This window comes from Cherax quadricarinatus, chromosome 18, assembly GCF_038502225.1.
Source record: "Cherax quadricarinatus isolate ZL_2023a chromosome 18, ASM3850222v1, whole genome shotgun sequence".
Classification (NCBI taxonomy): Eukaryota; Metazoa; Arthropoda; class Malacostraca; order Decapoda; family Parastacidae; genus Cherax; species Cherax quadricarinatus.
The window spans coordinates 42,450,457-42,471,824 of NC_091309.1; the positions used below are offsets into that span (position 1 = coordinate 42,450,457).

At 45.7% G+C, this 21,368-nt stretch overlaps 1 protein-coding gene across 3 annotated transcripts in view; it reads left to right on the plus strand.

The window, feature by feature from the left end:
- The window catches only part of LOC138852893 (receptor-type tyrosine-protein phosphatase alpha-like), a 148,652-nt gene that overhangs the window by 57,002 nt on the left and 70,282 nt on the right, over positions 1-21,368 (plus strand). For all 3 annotated transcript variants that reach the window (XM_070086446.1, XM_070086447.1, XM_070086448.1), the window contains exons 8-11: positions 5,826-5,936; positions 6,644-6,773; positions 6,948-7,528; positions 7,642-7,773. In XM_070086446.1, coding sequence (XP_069942547.1) covers positions 5,826-5,936; positions 6,644-6,773; positions 6,948-7,528; positions 7,642-7,773 — 954 coding nt within the window. The remainder of the gene's footprint in view (positions 1-5,825; positions 5,937-6,643; positions 6,774-6,947; positions 7,529-7,641; positions 7,774-21,368) is intronic.

The window sequence follows — 21,368 nt, forward strand, 5'->3', positions numbered from 1 at the left end:
CTACTTTTTATTGGCGGCATTTTGCATCGCCTGCCCAGTCTTTTACTTTCGTAGGGAGTGATTTCTGTGTGCAGATTTGGGACCATTCCTTCCAAGATTTTCCAAGTGTAGATTATGATATATCTCTCCCTCCTGCGTTCCAACGAGTACAAGTCAAGTGCTTCCAAGCGTTCCCAGTAGTTAAGGTGCTTGACAGAACTTATACGTGCAGTAAAGGATCTCTGTACACTCTCTAGATCTGCGATTTCACCTGCTTTGTATGGAGATGTTAATGTACAGCAGTATTCCAGCCTAGAGAGAACAAGTGATTTGAAAAGGATCATCATGGGCTTGGCATCTCTCGTTTTGAAAGTTCTCATTATCCATCCTATCATTTTCTTTGCACGTGCGATCGTGGCACTGTTGTGATCCTTGAAAGTGAGATCCTCAGACATTACTACTCCCAGGTCCCTTACATTATTTTTCCGCTCTATTGTATGGCCGGAGTCAGTAGTATACTCTGTTCTAGTTATTATCTCCTCCAGTTTTCCATAACGGAGTAGTTGGAATTTGTCCTCATTGAACATCATATTGTTTACCGTTGCCCACTGGAAAACTTTGTTTATATCTTCTTGGAGGTTAACCGCGTCCTCAGCAGATGACAGCCTCATGCAGATCCTAGTATCATCCGCAAAGGATGATACGGTGCTGTGGTGTATATCTCTGTTTATGTCTGATATGAGGATGAGGAATAAGATGGGGGCGAGTACTGTGCCTTGTGGAACAGAGCTCTTCACTATGGCAGCCTCCGATTTAACTCTGTTGACCACTACTCTTTGTGTTCGATTTGTTAGGAAGTTGAAGATCCATCTCCCCACTTTCCCAGTTATTCCTTTAGCACGTATTTTATGGGCTATTACGCCATGATCGCATTTGTCAAATGCTTTTGCAAAGTCTGTGTATATTACATCTGCATTCTGATTTTCTTCCAGTGCATCCAAGGCCATGTCATAGTGATCCAGTAGTTGTGAGAGGCAGGAGCGACCTGCCCTGAACCCATGTTGCCCTGGATTGTGCAGATTTTGGGAATCCAGGTGATTTGCAATCCTGCTTCTTAGCACTCTTTCAAAGATTTTTATGATGTGGGATGTCAGAGCTATTGGTCTATAGTTCTTAGCTAATGCTTTGCTGCCACCTTTATGGAGTGGGGCAATATCCGTTGTTTTAAGTGACTGTGGAATTTCACCCATGTCCAAGCTCCTCCTCCATAGTGTACTTAGGGCACGCGAGAGGGGTTTCTTGCAGTTCTTAATGAAAACAGAGTTCCACGAGTCTGGGCCCGGGGCTGAGTGCATAGGCATGTTGTCAATGGCTTTTTCGAAATCTATCGGAGTTAGGGTAATGTCGGAAATCTGGCATACATTTATGGAGTTTTGAGGCTCATTCATGAAGAAATCATTTGGGTCGTCGATCCTCAGACCGATTAGTGGTTCACTAAACACAGAGTCGTACTGGGATTTCAATATTTCACTCATTTCCTTGTTGTCGTCTGTGTAAGTCCAATCCTGTCTGAGTAAGGGCCCAATACTAGATGTGGTATTTGCCTTGTTTTTGGCATATGAAAAGAAATATTTTGAATTTCTTTCAATTTCACTAATAGCTTTAAGCTCCTCCTGCCTCTCCTGGTTCCTGTAAGAGTCATTTAGCTTAAGTTCGATAGTTTCCACTTCCCTGGTCAGCGCCTCCTTTCGTGTATCAGATATTCTAGCACTCCTGAGGAGCTCAGTGACTCTTCGTCATCTTCTGTAGAGGGAGCGTCTTTTTCTCTCCAGTTTACTCCTGCTCTTCTTCTTTCTTAGGGGAATATGCCTAGAACATGCTTCGGCTACCAGGAAGTTGATCCTTTCAAGACACTGGTTTGGATCCATGTCATTTAGGACATCTTCCCAACATGTTTCGTTTAGGACATGGTTTACCTGGTCCCAGTTGATGTTCTTGTTGTTGAAATTGTATTTTGTGAAGACACCTTCACAGGTACATGCATTCTGCTGTTCAGGACCCCTATGCATGTACGTCTGGACTTCGATTAGATTGTGATCGGAATTAGTTGTTTTTGATATTCTTATGTCTCTTATCAGGTCCTCATTATTTGTGAAGATAAGGTCAAGTGTGTTTTCTAGTCTTGTTGGCTCCACTATCTGCTGGCTTAAGGTGTGTTTTTCGCAGAGACTTAGTAGCTCATGTGTGTGTGACCTTTCATCTGCGCTACCTCCGGGGATTGTTTCAGCTATAACATTATTTGCTACATTCTTCCATTTTGTATGCCTTAGGTTGAAATCACCAAGCAGTAAGATGTTTGGGGATGGAGCTGGAAGGTTTTCCAAACAGTAATCGATTTTCAGTAGCTGTTCCTTGAACTGTTGGGAGGTTGCATCTGGTGGCTTGTATACAACCACAATGACTAGGTTTTGGTTCTCGATCTTTATTGATAGAACTTCAACTACCTCATTTGTGGTGTTCAGCAACTCCGTGCAGATAAGGGACTCTTTGACATACAGGCCAACCCCCCCTTGTTGCCTGTTTTTTCTGTCGCATCTAAAAAGGTTGTAACCACTTATCCATATTTCACTGTCAAAGTGATCTTTTGTGTGAGTCTCTGTGAAGGCTGCAAACATTGCATTAGACTCCACTAGAAGTCCACTGATAAAAGGTATTTTGTTGTTGGTGGATGGCTTAAGGCCCTGTATATTAGCAAATATGAACGAGGTTGTATTCTGTGTTTGTTGGGGGGAATTTGTTATTGGCATCAGTAGTTGTAATTCTGGAGGGCCATGGGTGGCCACTGGCTGCGCCTCCAGTCCAACAAGGCTCCAAGGTGGTGGACTATTTTTGTTATTTCCTTCCATTTTCTTTTTTCGTTTCCTGCCACTAAAAAATCACCTGGAGTTGGGTTGTCGTAGCTACTATTGTTTGTCTTGTGGGGTCTGTGCCTCCTGGTCCCTTTTAGATGGTATGCAGGGCACTCGATGTTGTAACACTGCTTCTGGAGGACCGAGGAGTGGCACATTTTTGGGTGAAAGAAAGTACAGGAAGAAGAACGACACACTCCTTTAGACAGGAGGTCGCTACATTTTTTGGGATGGTCAAAGTTGCATGTCCCATTTTTTTTCCCCTGTTATTCCATGCTTACAGATGCCCCAAGCATAATATTTGCACAAATTCACCTTTGGTTGAGAATTGTTGGGAGGTGTGTTGTCAATTTCTGCAGGTTCTGGGACTGCACTATAATCCTCAGTATCCAAGCCAGGGCCACCCCGTCCTGGATTCCATCTACTTTCCCCAGTAGAGGAAGGAGGAGACTCCTCTCCAACATCTGTACTGTGGGCCACGGTCTTGTGCAATGATGGTTGTATATTTACTGTTTTTGTGGTGGTTTGGGTAGTGTCCCTAGGAGAGTCTGGGCTGGCAGTAAGGCTGGGGGCTGGGTCTGGGTCAGCACTGGGGCTGGGGGGTGGGGCTGGGTCTGGGCCAGCACCAGCACTGAGGGTATTGGTGCTATGCCTGGGGGAGCCTGGGCCAGCACCAGCACTGTGGGTATTAGTGCTATGACTGGGGGATGGGTCTGGCTTAGCACCATGTGGGTGACTAGATAGTTTCGAGTCATCTGTTGTGGTATGGACATTCTGCATTTTTTGATACACTATCTCTTTCTCCCATGTTTTATATATTTTTGGTAGACTATCCAAGAGGTCATCCTTGTTTTCTTGATTATTTTTATCATTTATTACTCTCCTTAGTACCTTTCTGATACCTGCCCAAAGTTCTACATCTTTATTGCACAACCAGAAGCACCTTGCTAGTTCGAGGTCATTTTTTGAGGCTGTATTTAGTCTAGTACAAGAGATATGGTGTTTGGAAGAGCATAGGTTGCATGTGATTCTGGATTTCCTTCCAAGGATTTTTTTACATGTCCCACAGATATGCTGTGCTGACATCCTGTCTGTATCCTACTACACTGTATGCCACGGAAGAAAACTGATTTCCACTTTACCTTTATCTTGCTGGTGCCAGTAATATGCAAGATGTATTTATACGAACCAAATTTGCATAAGGAGAATTACCAATAGGCCCCTTGCTGCCTTCAAGAGGGAGCTGGACAGATACTTAAAGTAGGTGCTGGATCAGCTAGGCTGTGGTTCACATGTTGGACTATGTGCGGCCAGCAGTAACAACCTGACTGATCAGGCCCTGATCCACTGGGAAGCCTGGTCGTGGACTGGGCCGTGGGGGCGTTGATCCCCAGAATACCCTCCAGGTAGACTCCAGGTAGATGGCTGTTAATATATTTATAGATGGGGTTGTAAGAGAAGTGATGCAGGGGAGTTGGTAAAAGGTGTGGGATTGCAAGATAAAGAATCTAATACCAAGTGGAAATTATCAGAGATGCTTTTTACTGATCACACTGTGCTTTTGGGAGATTCTGAAGAGAAGTTTGCAAAGGTGAATGGACGAATTTGGGAGGATAAGTAAAAAAGACAATTATAAGAGCATAGGAAAGAGCAAAGCGATGAAGATAACATAAAATTTAGGTAATGAAAGGTTTGAGAGGAGGAGTATGGAGGAAGTGAATGTGTTCAGATATTCCAGAGTGGACGTGTCAGCAGATGGGTCTATGAAAGACTAAGTAAACCATAAAACTGACGAAAGAAAAAAGTGACTGATACACTGAAGAGTCTGTGGAAAATTAGAACGTTATCCATGGAAGCAAAGAAGAAAATTTATGAGAGCATTGTCGTTCCAATGTTCTTATATGGGTGTCAAGCATGAGTGATGAATGTTGCAAGAAGGAGGCTGGAGGAAGTGGAGATGTCGTGTCTGAGAGCAATGTGTGGAGTGAATATTAAACAGCTTAGGCATTAGAAGGAGGTGTGGGGATGCTAAAAGTATTATCCAGAGAGCTGAAGAGGGGTTGCGGACGCGGTTCGGACACTTAGAGAGGATGGTGCAAAACAGAATGACATATAGGGTGAATAAATCTGTAGTGGAAGGAGGGGATGCATGAGCCTGTTAGGTTTTTTTAATGAACTGACATACTGTTGGAATGTGAGCAAGGTAACATTTATGAAGGGATTCAGAGGAACCTGTTAGATGGATTTGATCCCTGATGATGAGAAGTACAGTGCCTGTACTCTGAAGACGAGGTGGATACAAGTTGCAGCTTTGGAACTGTAGTATCGGCACTTCGCTGGCAAGACAGTGAAGTATGTGAAGATGAAAGTGTTTAATTTTCTGGTCACCCTGCGTCGGTGGGAAATGACCATTGTGTTTATATATATATATATATATATATATATATATATATATATATATATATATATATATATATATATATATATATATATATATATATATAATCGCCTTATAATCGGTGATACACACGTAACAACATGTACCGTATATGCCACCTTTATATATATATATATATATATATATATATATATATATATATATATATATATATATATATATATATATATATATATATATGAAAACAAAAAATATCAACAAAAACTCAATAGAAAGTAGAACATCATATATAACAACTGAGATAAAATTGTGTTAATCTTCCAGACCGGAATTTTGCTGATATGAGTCTTTAATAAAGTTTTTTAGACCTGAGAAAAGATAGTAAATTATTTAAAGAAATAAGGTTAACTCTATTGTTTTAACAGATCTTGATAATGTATAGTTAATAATTATCTACACACGAACTCCAAAAATAAAAAAAAAAGCTTTTTCCTCCCAGTTTGGAATAGAATTCATATTTTTTTTTGTTGTTATTACAGTGTAAAGTTGGAAAGTACCAGAGTTCAGAGAAAACCCTTGAGTTTGATGGTTACAGTGTTTCCGTCATTAAGAAGGAACACTTCCACAACTTTAATTTGTCATGTGTTCAGGTCAGTTATAGTTGTTGTGGTTAAGTGTCAGTATATTATTGCTTGTCTAATTTATATTTAAGATGAGCCATTTGATCTAAGTGCAGATTCATTTGAAACAAAAATGTAATATCAGTTTCAATATTTCTATATTGTTATAATTTGGTGTTGATAAAAGTAGTAAATACATTTATGTTAACGTTGTGTAGAGTGTAATTTATCTTTTATCATGTTTCTTTAATTTTTGCTAGGAAACGTTAGGCTGGAAAGTTCACTTTAGGTCAAAAATAAATTTTATTTTGTGTGCTAGATATATTAAAACTATTTACCAATAAACGTATAAAATAAATTATTTTCAATTTTATACAGGCATGTCGTCGTGTTTTGCCAACTTTGGCAATGAAACCCGACATATTTATATTAGTCAAAACCATCATTATTGTCCTATTTTGATACTTTCATTATGAAGAAAGTCAAATATTTAGGCCGCTTTCATCATAAATTTAAACTATGTTAAGCTGAGACCTCTATTGTAATAGCTATTCATTCTGTTGTCTTGTACATGAGCCAGTAATATTATAATCAAGTTAATCGCCTTATCCTAATGGGTTATACTAGGCTCAAGAAAATTTAAGAGTTATCTCAACTCTGAACTATATCTTGTTTTTAAATCAGATAATAAACAGTTTATATTTATTTGCGCTTACAATATTTCACGTTTTCTTCAGGTTACTAATGCTGGAGAAACTCGCATTGTGCAACACTATCATTATACTGGCTGGCCAGAAAATGATATCCCAAATGAAGCCAACTCTTTAGCACAGATAATCCGGCTTTTCTGCAGTAGTCAGAATAAAGGTGTGTTGACTCATGTGTTTTCTCTCGTATCTTGCTTGTGACTCCATCTAAAACTGATGGAAACCCTAACGCCATTTACTGGGAATAAAGTCCTAAATTAAGGTCTTTTTCTGCAGTTACAATTATTTGGAACTCTTGGACCTAAAATTCAATTAACTGCATTTTTTTTCTTAGGTGGCGCAGTTGTACATTGTTCAACAGGAACTGACCGAACAGGAACAGTTCTACTGGTACTTCTTATGTATGAAATGCTTAGAATGAAAGGAAGATTTAATCCTCTGGAAGCAATTGAACACCTTAGAAACTGCCGACTTCTGCTAGTTGAAAGTCAACCACACTACAACTTTAGTCTACAAGTACTTGAAGAAGTTCTTATCGGTGAAGAAACTATAGCTGCAAACGATTCTCAGCTTTCAATCAACAGTTATCTGAACAACAGCAGTACTGAGTTTAGCAGGATAAAAACATTATCATCACTACTCACTCACAAAAGTTCTTCAAATCTAAACTTTTTCTCAATGAACAGAAATAGTTCTGTGTTCCCTGCTGACTTTCAGTTGGTACAGCTACACCTGAAACCTGAAAAGCCAGACTTTCAATATGTTGATGCAGTGAGCATTAATAACGTTTACAAAGAGACACTCCTAGTTACTGAACATCCTCTACCTGCAACTCTCTACAAATTCTGGAAATTAGTGCTAGAGAAAGGATGCTCCCTTCTACTACTCTTAAATAATTTTGATGAGCAAAGCAAGGTAATTAATATATTTAAGTTTGTTGTAATTTTTTGCGCTTCTTTTTATTGTCTCATATTTGTTTACATCCTTTTAATATTTTAAGGATTACTCCTTAATTCTTTACCTTTTAGGAAGTGTTCCCTGATGTAATACCAGATGTAGGAGGCGTAAGGACCCTTAGAGACTACACCATCCAAGTGCATGAAGTTCACCCTTACGGAAACTATCTTACCCAACATAATGTCACCATTACAGACTCAAAGGTATTGTCTCTAAATTTTCCCCTGACAAATATATTTCTTGAATGAAATGTTTGAATTCATAAATTTTATTTTGCACGTCACCTGGACAAGAAAGACATGGAACTGAGTCTTAGTACAGAACTGGAACAAAAAATAAGAGTGAAATAAAAGGATTGAACCAAGGACAGGGACTGGAATGAGGGGACTGAAAAAAAGACTGGAACAAGGGGACTGAAAAGGGACTGGAACGAAGGGACTTTAAAAAGGACCGTAACGGGGAGACTAAAAAATGGATTGGAACATTGGGACTGAAAAAGAGTCTACAACAAGGTTACTGGAGCATGTAAACTGGAACAAGATAATGGAGTGTGGTTGCCTGATTCCGAATCATCCAAGTTTTAAAATCATGGTTTTGGCCTCTGGGTCATTGGTGTGAGTAGAGGAAAATGCATAAGGCATACTGGTTAATGATAGGTGTCGAATGTTGCCCAATAATAGGTCAGTAACTATGTTATATGATGTGTGTTAAGTGTTAGATTCTTCTAAAATTATATTCGGGTCCTGTTCCTTTTCCCTATAAGTTTGACGCTTTACCATATCACAGTGGGTGACACATGCATCACTGGTGTTGAGAGTTCTACAACTGTATTGGTGTGATTGAAGTCCGGTATTGATAATGCGTAATATCTCTCATATACATTGTATATCAATCTCATTTCTGGAAATGGTGTATACATGGGTACTTAAGCTAAATGTTGTCCTGATATCCTGTATGCTTTTAAAATGACGAGTGAAGTATTAGTACCATTTTTCTTCATCACTCATGTGACTCTAGCAGTGTTGTCTGAGGAAAAAATAAGTCTGTCAAAATTGTCATCCTTATGTTAGGGAGGGAGGTGTCAATGTAGTTTCAGACGCTGTCTGCACTCCCAGGAAATGTAGTGTTGTGAATATTATATCAATAAACATACTTTTACAGGTATAAGGGCTGCAGACTTCATGCTCTAAAGAAGCCGAAGAGAATTCCCAATGTATTCTTGTAGTGATAATAGAAGAAATGACTGAGAAATTTTATGTTACGTGATGGTAAATTCTGATTTTTTTTTCTGGATGGACGACGCAGCTGAGTTTACGCTGTTGAGAAATATCAAGTTTAAATCATCTTTGAGTAATTTACAAGAATGTCATCTATATAATATAGCAGTTTTAATTTGAAGGATAAGTGTATATTTTCGCATGAGCAAAACTGCCGAATTTCTGTTCATAAATAACATTGTTTCGTTCGTCACAAGTTACTGGAAAAGATTATGTACCATCCAGCCTGAGAACTGTCTGTTCCGATTAAGATAACAGATTTTTTTAACGTGTGTCGTTATCATCAGCTTAGATTCACTCATAAAATTCATGATTCCATCAGAGAAGGATGAACGAGAGGTTGAATTAAAAATCAATCAAAGCTGAATCAGAATAAATGTTTTCGCTCGCTGCGTGATCCAAGAAAAATATGAAAGCTCTGAGTCTCTGAAGCAAGTCAGAAGCAACATTCACAAGTTATCATAAAAAAAATTAATATCGCAGTTTCTAGAGTAAAATTGACATAGTGACAATGACATACACAATGCGAATCTAATTCAAATCATCCATTAAGACAGTCCGACTCTGAAGCTAAACTGAAGAGGCGTTCTTTTCTTGTCTCAGAGACACCAATAAAATGTAACAGACTAGTACATTAACTTTGATGCCGCTCAGAAGATGCATTTACAAGTTATCAACATTTAAAAGTTGAAGCTGCAACACACTAAAATTATTGCATAAAAAGCAGAATTTTATTTTTTCCCCCATTTTTTTCCAAGAAAAACAAACAAACTGGGATCCACACTTGCCATAATCAACTCAAACTTTTTCCTCGGTAAGACTGACTGAATTTTAAGTAATTCACAAAATAAAAAGTTTTATTTAATCTTTGACTTCATAGCGAGCATACTTTCTTACAGTGGTTTTAAAAGCACATGTTTCAGGCACATGTTTCAGGCACATGTTTCAGGCACATGTTTCAGGCACGTTTCAGGCACATGTTTCAGGCACATGTTTCAGGCACATGTTTCAGGCACTTAACCTAGGAAAGACCAATAAAATAAAATTCTGTGGCTTATTGCTGATGAGAAGATAATTCACATAAACCAATTTCATAAAAATTACATAAAAATTGACACATGGGCAAGTACAAAGATAAACTCAATAATGAAAAACCATTAAGATTCACCAGCTCTTAAATATTTCAAGTCAACCAGAAGAGACATTTCGTAATTACAAGGAAACTAATTTATTTAGTAAGATTGGCAATTTAAAATTTACATGGTCAAAGTGAGAACCAAACTCTCTTTTAATAAAGCCCCATCTCAGAAAAATCTGTAATTTCTCCGAGACCAATTTCATTAAAATTTCAAATTTACGCCTATATAGTCTATACTTACATGTTTTCCTTCACTTGAAATGCATTAACATTAATATGTTGAAACAGCTGAGACATTATTTATTCAATTGGTTTCAATATGGTTAATGAAATTGGCAAACTGGGACATTCGTAGTTTAATATCATTGGGAATCTTGCTTTCTGAAAATACACCGGGCAAAAAATTTGAAACTGGACAATAGATACATTCTTCAGTTACCGCATGGATGTCAACAATTCTAATTTATTTTTTAAATATTACATTGAAAGTTTACTCTAACTTATTTGGTGTTATTCTGGTCATGAGATTCTTAAGTTCAGAAGTAAAATTAATTATAATCAAAGTGATTTAACGGGAATCAAAATTTCACACAATTTTTCACAAAAATTGTCAGATGTGAACCAACACACATCAGTGTTACTTTTCACCATCGTCGAAATAGGAGGGAACTTCCTAACTACGCTTCTGAAGGTTTATAAATTATCCAGGCCATTCCAGGATGCCAGGAATGAGTCTCAAGACATTGGTCATAGAGCATCCACACATGTCAATATCTGGGCCAAGCTACCTTGCTCCAGTAATAAAAAATTTAAGTCTATCAGATGAGACCTTCTCACGACTAAAATTGAAACGATAAGATGAAGGTCGAAGAAATAAAATAAGAAAATTTCTGGCCTCCTCTTAATTAAAGGTCCTTGTTTCGGGGATAACCAAAAATAAAGTCTGTGTTTTAAAATACCAAGTCTATGTTTTAAAATACCAGACACCTGTACGTGTTCTCACTAAACATTGAGAGTGGTCGTGGTCGTGGTCGTGGTCGTAGTCGTGGTAGTGTGTTTGTATGTCACATACATTATATTACTTCGAAAGTTGGTCAGGAAAAAACTGGTGAGACATTTTGCTACATCAAGCGACTGTTCATGGATTCAAATACAATGTTTGCAGCTTTCACAGAGACTCTCATAAAGGATCATTTTGACAACGAAATATGGATCACAAGTTATAACCTATTCAAATACGACAGACTAAACAAGAAACAAGAGCCCCCTCTTGTTGGGGGGTTGGCTTGTACGTCACAGAGTCGCTCATTTGCTCCAAACTGCTAAACACCTCAAATGATGTAGTTGAAGTTTTGGCGATGAAGATCGGAAACCAAAACCATGTCATTGTGCTTGTATAAAAACCTCTGGATACAAATTCCCAACAATTGAAGGGACAGATTTTAAAAATTGACCACTGTTTGGAAAATCTCCCAACTCCTGTCTCATATATCTTGTTACCTGGAGATTTCATAGTGAGACACCTAAAATAAAGTAGTGTAGCAAAGAATGTTTTAGCAGAGATCACCTCAGGAGGCAGCTGTGATGAAAATTCACACACACACGGGTTATTAAATATCTGCACCAAATTCACCTTAAACCAGCAAATAATAGAGCCTAAAAGATTAGAAAATATACTGGACCTCATCTTCATTAACAACTACGATCTGATACGCGATATAACCTCTGTATGTCCTTGGTTAGGCCTCATTTAGACTATGCTGCTCAGCTCTGGTCACCGTATTACAGAATGGATATAAATGCTCTGGAACACGTACAGAGGAGGATGACAAAGATGATCCCATGTATCAGAAATCTTCCCTATGAGGATAGACTGAGGGCCCTAAATCTGCACTCTCTCGAAAGGCGCAGAATTAGGGATGATATGATCGAGGTGTATAAATGGAAAACAGGAATAAATAAAGGGGATGTAAATAGTATGCTGAAAATTTCCAGCCAAGGCAGAACTCGCAGCAATGGTTTCAAGTTGGAAAAATTCAGATTCAGGAAGGATATAGGAAAGCACTGGTTTGGTAATAGAGTTGTGGATGAGTGGAACAAACTCCCGAGTACAGTTATTGAGGCTTAAACGTTATGTAGTTTTAAAAATAGGTTAGATAAATACATGAGTGGGTGTGGGTGGATGTGAGTTGGACCTGACTAGCTTGTGCTACTAGGTCTGATGCCGTGCTCCTTTCTTAAGTGGAAGTGACCTGACTAGGTGGGTCTTTGGCTAATCCGGGGGGGACATGGACCTGCTTCGCGTGGGTCAGTGGGCCTGCTGCGGTGTTCCTTCTTTCTCGTGTTATGTCCTTATGAGTGGGTGTGGGTGGGTGTGAAATGGACCTGACTAGCTACTAGGTCGGACGCAGTGCTAATCCCTTAAGTGACGTGTCTGACTTCACTAGGTCAAGGCATTGGCTTAAGCCGGTGGGGAGAATTGGAGCTGCCTCGCATTGACCAGTAGACTTGTTGCAGTGTTCCTTATTTCTTATGTTCTTATGAGGGCAAATATTCTACTAGTAGGATGGATCTGTGAAGGACTTGCCTAGTATGGGCCAACAGGCCTGCTGCAGTGTTCCTCCTTTCTTATGTTTTTATGTTCTTATATTAAAGATAATACGCTTGCATGACAACATAATAGAGGTACAAACATGTATGTGCAGAGCTCCAGACCAGCAAAATGTGATCAGTTATGAGGGTGCCTTCACAAAATTCAACTTCAATAAAACAAAACATACAATGGGAACAAGTCAACCATGTCCTATATGAAATAAACTGGGAAGAAATCCTAAACAACACAGATCTGAACCTTTGCCTAGAAAAAATTAACTCTGACACTTGAGGTCTGCTCAAGGCCAAGATGTAAACTAGTAAGAGAGAGACGCTCCCTATATAAGCGAACGTGAAGAATCACATAGCTGCTGAGAGGTGCCAGTATGTCTGAAATACGAAGGCATTCACTGGCCAGAGAAATAGCAAATATTGAACTTAGTCTTAAGTAATCTTACAGGAGACAAGTATCTCAGGAATAACTTAAAGCCATAAAGGAAATTGAATGAAGCCCAAAATACTTCTTCTCTTACGCTAAATTTAAGTACTGGACCCTTGCTTAGACGAGATGGGACCTACATAAATGACAGAAAAGAAATGAGTGAGATACTAAAGTCCCAGCGAGTCATTAACCAGACTAATGGTCAACATTCTACATGAATTTTCCATGGCTAAGACTCAGAATTTGGTCATTTTTAAAAAAATCTCTGATGTTATTTAAACACCACAAGACTTCGAAAAGGCAATTAATGACATGTCCATGCACTCTGCCCCAGGCCCAGACTCGTGGAATTGCAAGAAGCCCCTGTCATGTGTCTTCAGCATTCTATGGAGAGGGAGCATGGACACAAGGGTCATCCCATATTCACTAAAAACAACTGAAATACCCCCACTCCACAAAGGTGGCAGTAAAGGAATTCCAAAGACTCACTAATAGCACTAATATTCCCTAGATACCCATCAATTACACAACCCAGGGCAACACGGGTCTAAAGCACGTCGCTCCTGCCTGTACCAGCTACAGGATCATTATGCTTTAGAGAAACAAAATGCAGGCGTATATACAGACTTTGCGAAAATATCCGACAAATTCGACCACGGTGTAATAGCGCACAAAATGCATGATAAAGGAATAACAGGAAAAGTTGGTAGATGGATCTATAACTTCCTAATAAAACACAAAGATTAATAGTAAAAGAATAAAGTCTGAGGTGGCTACAGTGAAAAGTTCTGTTCTACAAGGCACAGTACTAACTACCATCCTATTACTCATCCTCATATCTGGCATAGACAGATTAAGCCATAGCCCCGTGTCTTCCTTTGTAGATGACACCTGAATTGCCATGACAGTGTCCTCCATCGAAAACACTGCAGGACTCCAAGCGGTCGTCAACCAAATCTCTTAATGGGCAGCAGAAAACAATATGAACTTCATTGAAGAGAAGTTTCAACTATTCAGATGAGGAAAACTTTAGGAAAATAAAACTGTGTCATGGTATACAACAAATTCTAGCCTTTGTGACAATAAATTAATATACGAAATACAGAATATTTACATGTATTTGCATCTACGTATCTAAGACCTCTGAGAGCCTGTTCTTTCACGCTGCTACTCAGAGGACGAACAGAGTGCAGAATAAACTTGTTGTTCAGACTGGTCCGGAGACTGGAATGACCCTAATCCACTACAGCCAGATGCTGCAAACTGACCCCTCCACAACAGCCAGCTGCTACCCACTGAACCCTCATCAACAGCTAGCTACCACACACTGACTCCTCCACTACAGCCAGCTGCCACACACTGACTCCTCCACTACAGCCAGCTGCCACACACTGACTCCTCCACTACAGCCAGCTGCCACACACTGACCCTTCCACTACTGCCACCTGCCAAACACTGACCTTTCCACTACAGCCAGCTGCTACACAATGACCCCTCCACTACAGCCAGCTGCTACACACTGAGCCCTCCACTATAGCCAGCTGCCACACACTGGCCCCTCCACTACAGCCAGATGCGACACACTGACCCCTCCACTGGGGCCAGATACTACACACTGACCCCTCCACTACAGCCAGCTGCTACACACTGAACACTACACTGCAGCTAGCTGCTACACACTGACCCCTCCACTACAGCCAGCTGCTACACAATGACCGCTCCACTACAAACAGCTGCCACACACTGATCAATCCAATACAGCCAGCTGCTACACACTGACCCCTCCACTATAGCCAGCTGCCACACACTGAACTCTCCTCTACAGCCAGCGGCTACAAAATGACCCCTCCATAAAAGCCAGCTGCTACACACTGACCCCTCCACTACAGCTAGCTGCAACACACTAACCCCTCAACTACAGCCAACACCCACATACTGACCCATCCACTACAGTCAGCTGCCACACACTGACCCCTCCACTACAGCTAGATGCCACAAACTGACCCCTTCACTACAACCAGCCACCACACACTGACCCCTCCAATACTGCCAGCTGCCACACACTGACCCCTCCACTACATCAAGCTGCCACACACTGACCCCTCCACTACAGCTAGCTGCCATACACTGACCCCTCCACTGCAGCCAGCCGCCACACACTGACCTCTCCACTACTGCCAGCTGCCACACACTGACCCGTCCACTACATCAAGCTGCCACACACTGACCCCTCCACTACATCAAGCTGCCACACACTGACCCCTCCACTACAGCTAGCTGCCATACACTGACCCCTCCACTACAGTCTGCTGCCACACACTGACTCCTTTACTACAGCCAGCTGCCACACACTGACCCCTCCACTACAGCCAGAGCCACACACTGACCCGTCCACTAAAGCCAGCAGCCACACACTGTCCGCTCCACTATAGCCAGCTGCCATACACTAACTCCTCCACTACAGCCAGCTGATACACACTGAACCCTCCACTACAGCCAGCAGCCACACATTGACCCCTCCACTACAGCTAGCTGCAACACACTGACTCCTCCATTACAGCTAGCTGCCACACACTGACCACTCAACTACAACCAGCAGCCACACACTGACCCCTCCACTACAGCAAGCTGCGACACACTGACTCCTCCACTACAGCCAGCTGCCACACACTGACCCCTCCGCTACAGCCAGCTGCCACACACTGACCCCTCCGCTACAGCCAGCTGCCACACACTGACGTCTCCACTACAGCCAGCTGCCACACACTGACCTCTCCACTACAGGCAGCAGCCACACACTGACCTCTCCACTACAGCCACCTGCCACACACTGACCTCTCCACTACATAGAGCAGCCACACACTGACCCCTCCACTGCAGCTAGCTGCTACACACTGACCCCTCCACTACAGCCAGCTGCTAAACAATGATCGCTCCACTATAGACAGCTGCCACACACTGATCACTCCAATACAGCCAGCTGCCACACACTGACCGCTCCACTACAGCCAGCTTCTACACACTGACCCCTCCACTACAGCTAACTGCCCCACACTGACCTCTCCACTACAGCCAGAAGCCACATACTGACCCCTCCACTACAGCTAACTGTCACACTACTGCCAGCCGCCATACACTGAGCCCTCCACTACAGTCAGCTACCACACTCTGACCTCTCCACTGCAGCCAGCTTCCACATACTGATCCCTCCTCTACAGGCAGCAGCCGCACACTGACCCCTCCACTAAAGCCAGGCGCCACACTGACACCTTCACTACTGCCAGCCGCCACACACTGACCCCTCCACTACAGCCAGAAGCCACACACTGACCCCGCAACTACAGCCAGCCGCCACACACTGACACCTTCACTACTGCCAGCAGCCACACACTGACCCCTCTGCTACAGCCAGAAGCCACACACTGTCCCCTCCACTACAGCCAGCTGCGATATTCTGACTCCTCCACTACAGCCAGCTTCCACATACTGATCTCTCCTCTACAGGCAGCAGCAACACACTGACCCCTCCACTACATCCAGCTGCCATACTCTGACTACTCCACTACAGCCAGCTGCCAGACACTGATCACTGCGCTACACCTATCTGCTACACACTGACCACTCCACTACAGCCAGCTGTTGAACACTGACCCCTTCACTACAGTCAGCTGCCACACATTGACCCCTGCGCTACAGCCAGCAGCCACACACTGACCCCTCCTCTTCAGCAACTGCCACACACTGACATCTCCACTTTATCCAGCAGCCACGCACTGACCCTTCTACTACAGCCAGCCGCCACACACTGACCCCTCCACTACAGCCAGCTGCTACACAATGACCCCTCCACTACAGCCAGCTGCTACACACTGACCCCTCCACTACAGCTAACTGCCCCACACTGACCACTCCACTACAGCCAGCAGCCATACACTGAGCCCTCCACTACAGCCAGCTTCCACACACTGACCTCTCCAATACAGCCAGCAGTCACACACTGACCCCTTCACTACAGCGAGCAGCCACACACTACCCTGTCCACTACAGCCAGCCGCCATACACTGAGCCCTCCACTAGAGCCAGCTACCACACTGACCCCTCCACTACAGCCAGCAGTCACACACTGAGCCCTCCTCTAGAGCCAGCAGCCAAACACTGACCCCTCCACTACGGCCAGGTGCCACATACTGACCCCTCCGCTACAGCCAGCCGCCTCACACTGACCCCTCCACTTCAGCCGGCAGCCACACACTGACCCCTCCACTACAGCCAGCAGCCACACACTGACCCCTCCACATTCAGCCAGGTGACACACACTGATCCCTCCACTACAGCCAGCTGCCATACTCTGACTACTCCACTATAACCAGCTGCCACGCACTGACCCCTCTGCTACAGCCAGCTGCCACACACTGACCCCTCCACTACAGCCAGCTTCTACACACTGATCCCTCCACTACAGCTAACTGCCCCACACTGACCCCTCCACTACAGCCCGCAGCCACACACTGACCCCTCCACTACGGCCAGAGATCCACACTGACCCCTCCACTACAGCCCGCAGCCACACACTGACCCCTCCACTACGGCCAGAGCCACACATTGACCCCTCCACTACAGCCAGCAGCCACACACTCACCCCTCCGCTACAGCCAGCAGCCACACACTGGTTCCTCCACTACACCCAGCTGCGACACACTGACCCCTCCACTACCGCCAGCAGCCTCACACTGACCCCTCCATTACAGCCTGGTGCCATACTCTGACTCCTCCACTACAGCCAGCAGCCACACACTGACCCCTGCACTACAGCCAGCTGCCACACACTGACCCCTCCACTACAGCCAGCAGCCACACACTGACGCCTCCACTTTATCCAGCAGCCACGCACTGACCCTTCTACTACAGCCAGCCGCCACACACTGACCCCTCCACTACAGCCAGCTGCTACACAATGACCCCTCCACTACAGCCAGCTGCTACACACTGACCCCTCCACTACAGCTAACTGCCCCACACTGACCACTCCACTACAGCCAGCAGCCATACACTGAGCCCTCCACTACAGCCAGCTTCCACACACTGACCTCTCCAATACAGCCAGCAGTCACACACTGACCCCTTCACTACAGCGAGCAGCCACACACTACCCTGTCCACTACAGCCAGCCGCCATACACTGAGCCCTCCACTAGAGCCAGCTACCACACTGACCCCTCCACTACAGCCAGCAGTCACACACTGAGCCCTCCTCTAGAGCCAGCAGCCAAACACTGACCCCTCCACTACGGCCAGGTGCCACATACTGACCCCTCCGCTACAGCCAGCCGCCTCACACTGACCCCTCCACTTCAGCCGGCAGCCACACACTGACCCCTCCACTACAGCCAGCAGCCACACACTGACCCCTCCACATTCAGCCAGGTGACACACACTGATCCCTCCACTACAGCCAGCTGCCATACTCTGACTACTCCACTATAACCAGCTGCCACGCACTGACCCCTCTGCTACAGCCAGCTGCCACACACTGACCCCTCCACTACAGCCAGCTTCTACACACTGATCCCTCCACTACAGCTAACTGCCCCACACTGACCCCTCCACTACAGCCCGCAGCCACACACTGACCCCTCCACTACGGCCAGAGATCCACACTGACCCCTCCACTACAGCCCGCAGCCACACACTGACCCCTCCACTACGGCCAGAGCCACACATTGACCCCTCCACTACAGCCAGCAGCCACACACTCACCCCTCCGCTACAGCCAGCAGCCACACACTGGTTCCTCCACTACACCCAGCTGCGACACACTGACCCCTCCACTACCGCCAGCAGCCTCACACTGACCCCTCCACTACAGCCTGGTGCCATACTCTGACTCCTCCACTACAGCCAGCAGCCACACACTGACCCCTGCACTACAGCCAGCTGCCACACACTGACCCCTCCACTACAGCCAGCAGCCACACACTGACGCCTCCACTACAGCCAGCAGCCACACACTGACCCCTCCACTACAGCCAGCAACCACACATTGACCCCTCCACTACAGCCAGCAGCCACACACTGACCCCTCCATTACAGCCAGCAGCCACACACTGACCCCTCCACTACAGCCAGCAGCCACACACTGACCCCTCCACTACAGCTAGCAGCGACACACTGACACCTCCACTACGGCCAGCAGTTTCACACTGACCCCTCCACTACAGCCAGCTGCCACACACTGACCCCTTCACTACAGCCAGCAGCCACACACTGACCCCTCCACTACAGCCAGCAGCCACACACTGACCCCTCCATTACAGCCAGCAGCCACACACTGACCCCTCCACTACAGCCAGCAGCCACAGACTGACCCCTCCACTACAGGTAGCAGCCACACACTGACACCTCCACTACGGCCAGCAGTTTCACACTGACCCCTCCACTACAGCCAGCTGCCACACACTGACCCCTCCACTACAGCCAGCAGCCACGCACTCACCCCTCCACTACAGCCAGCTGCCACACACTGACCCCTCCACTACAGCCAGCAGCCACGCACTCACCCCTCCACTACAGCCAGCAGCCACACACTGACCCCTCCACTACAGCCAGCAGCCACACACTGATCCCTCCACTACAGCCAGCAGCCACACACTGACCCCTCCACTACAGCCAGCAGCCACACATTGACCCTTCCACTTCAGCCAGCAGCCACACACTCACCCCTCCACTACAGCCAGAAGCCACACACTGACCCCTCCACTACAGCTAGCAGCCACACTCTGACCCCTCCACTACAGCCAGCATTTACACACTGACCCCTCCACTACAGCCAGCTGCCACACACTGACCCCTCCATTACAGCCAGCAGCCACACACTGACCCCTCCACTACTGCCAGCAGCCACACTCTGACCCCTCCACTACAGCCAGCAGCCACACACTGACCCCACCACTACAGCCAGCAGCCACACACTGACCCCTCTACTGCAGCAAGCGATCACACACTGACCCCTCCACTACAGCTTGCAGCCACTCACTGACCCCTCCACTACAGCCAGCAGCCACACACTGACCCCTCCACTACAGCCAGCAGCCACGCACTCACCCCTCCACTACAGCCAGCAGCCACACACTGACCGCTCCACTACAGCCAGCAGCCACACACTGACCCCTCCACTACAGCCAGCAGCCACACACTGATCCCTCCACTACAGCCAGCAGCCACACACTGACCCCACCACTACAGCCAGCAGCCATACACTGACCCCTCCACTACAGCCAGCTGCCACACACTGACCCCTCCACTACAGCCAGCAGCCACGCACTCACCCCTCCACTACAGCCAGCAGCCACACACTGACCGCTCCACTACAGCCAGCAGCCACACACTGACCCCTCCACTACAGCCAGCAGCCACACACTGATCCCTCCACTACAGCCAGCAGCCACACACTGACCCCTCCACTACAGCCAGCAGCCACACACTGACCCCTCCACTTCAGCAAGCAGCCACACACTCACCCCTCCACTACAGCCAGCAGCCACACACTGACCCCTCCACTGCAGCCAGCAGCCACACACTGACCCCTCCACTACAGCTAGCAGCCACACACTGACCCCTCCACTACAGCCAGCAGTTACACACTGACCCCTCCACTACAGCCAGCTGCCACACACTGACCCCTCCACTACAGCCAGCAGCCACACACTGACCCCTCCACTACAGCCAGCAGCCACACACTGACCCCTCCACTACTGCCAGCAGCCACACACTGACCCCTCCACTACAGCCAGCGGCCACACTCTGACCCCTCCACTACAGCCAGCAGCCACACACTGACCCCACCACTACAGCTAGCAGCCATACACTGACCCCTCCACTACAGCCAGCTGCCACACACTGACCCCTCCACTACAGCCAGCAGCCACGCACTCACCCCTCCACTACAGCCAGCAGCCACACACTGACCGCTCCACTACAGCCAGCAGCCACACACTGACCCCTCCACTACAGCCAGCAGCCACACACTGATCCCTCCACTACAGCCAGCAGCCACACACTGACCCCTCCACTACAGCCAGCAGCCACACACTGACCCCTCCACTTCAGCAAGCAGCCACACACTCACCCCTCCACTACAGCCAGCAGCCACACACTGACCCCTCCACTGCAGCCAGCAGCCACACACTGACCCCTCCACTACAGCTAGCAGCCACACACCGAACCCCTCCACTACAGCCAGCAGTTACACACTGACCCCTCCACTACAGCCAGCTGCCACACACTGACCCCTCCACTACAGCCAGCAGCCACACACTGACCCCTCCACTACTGCCAGCAGCCACACTCTGAC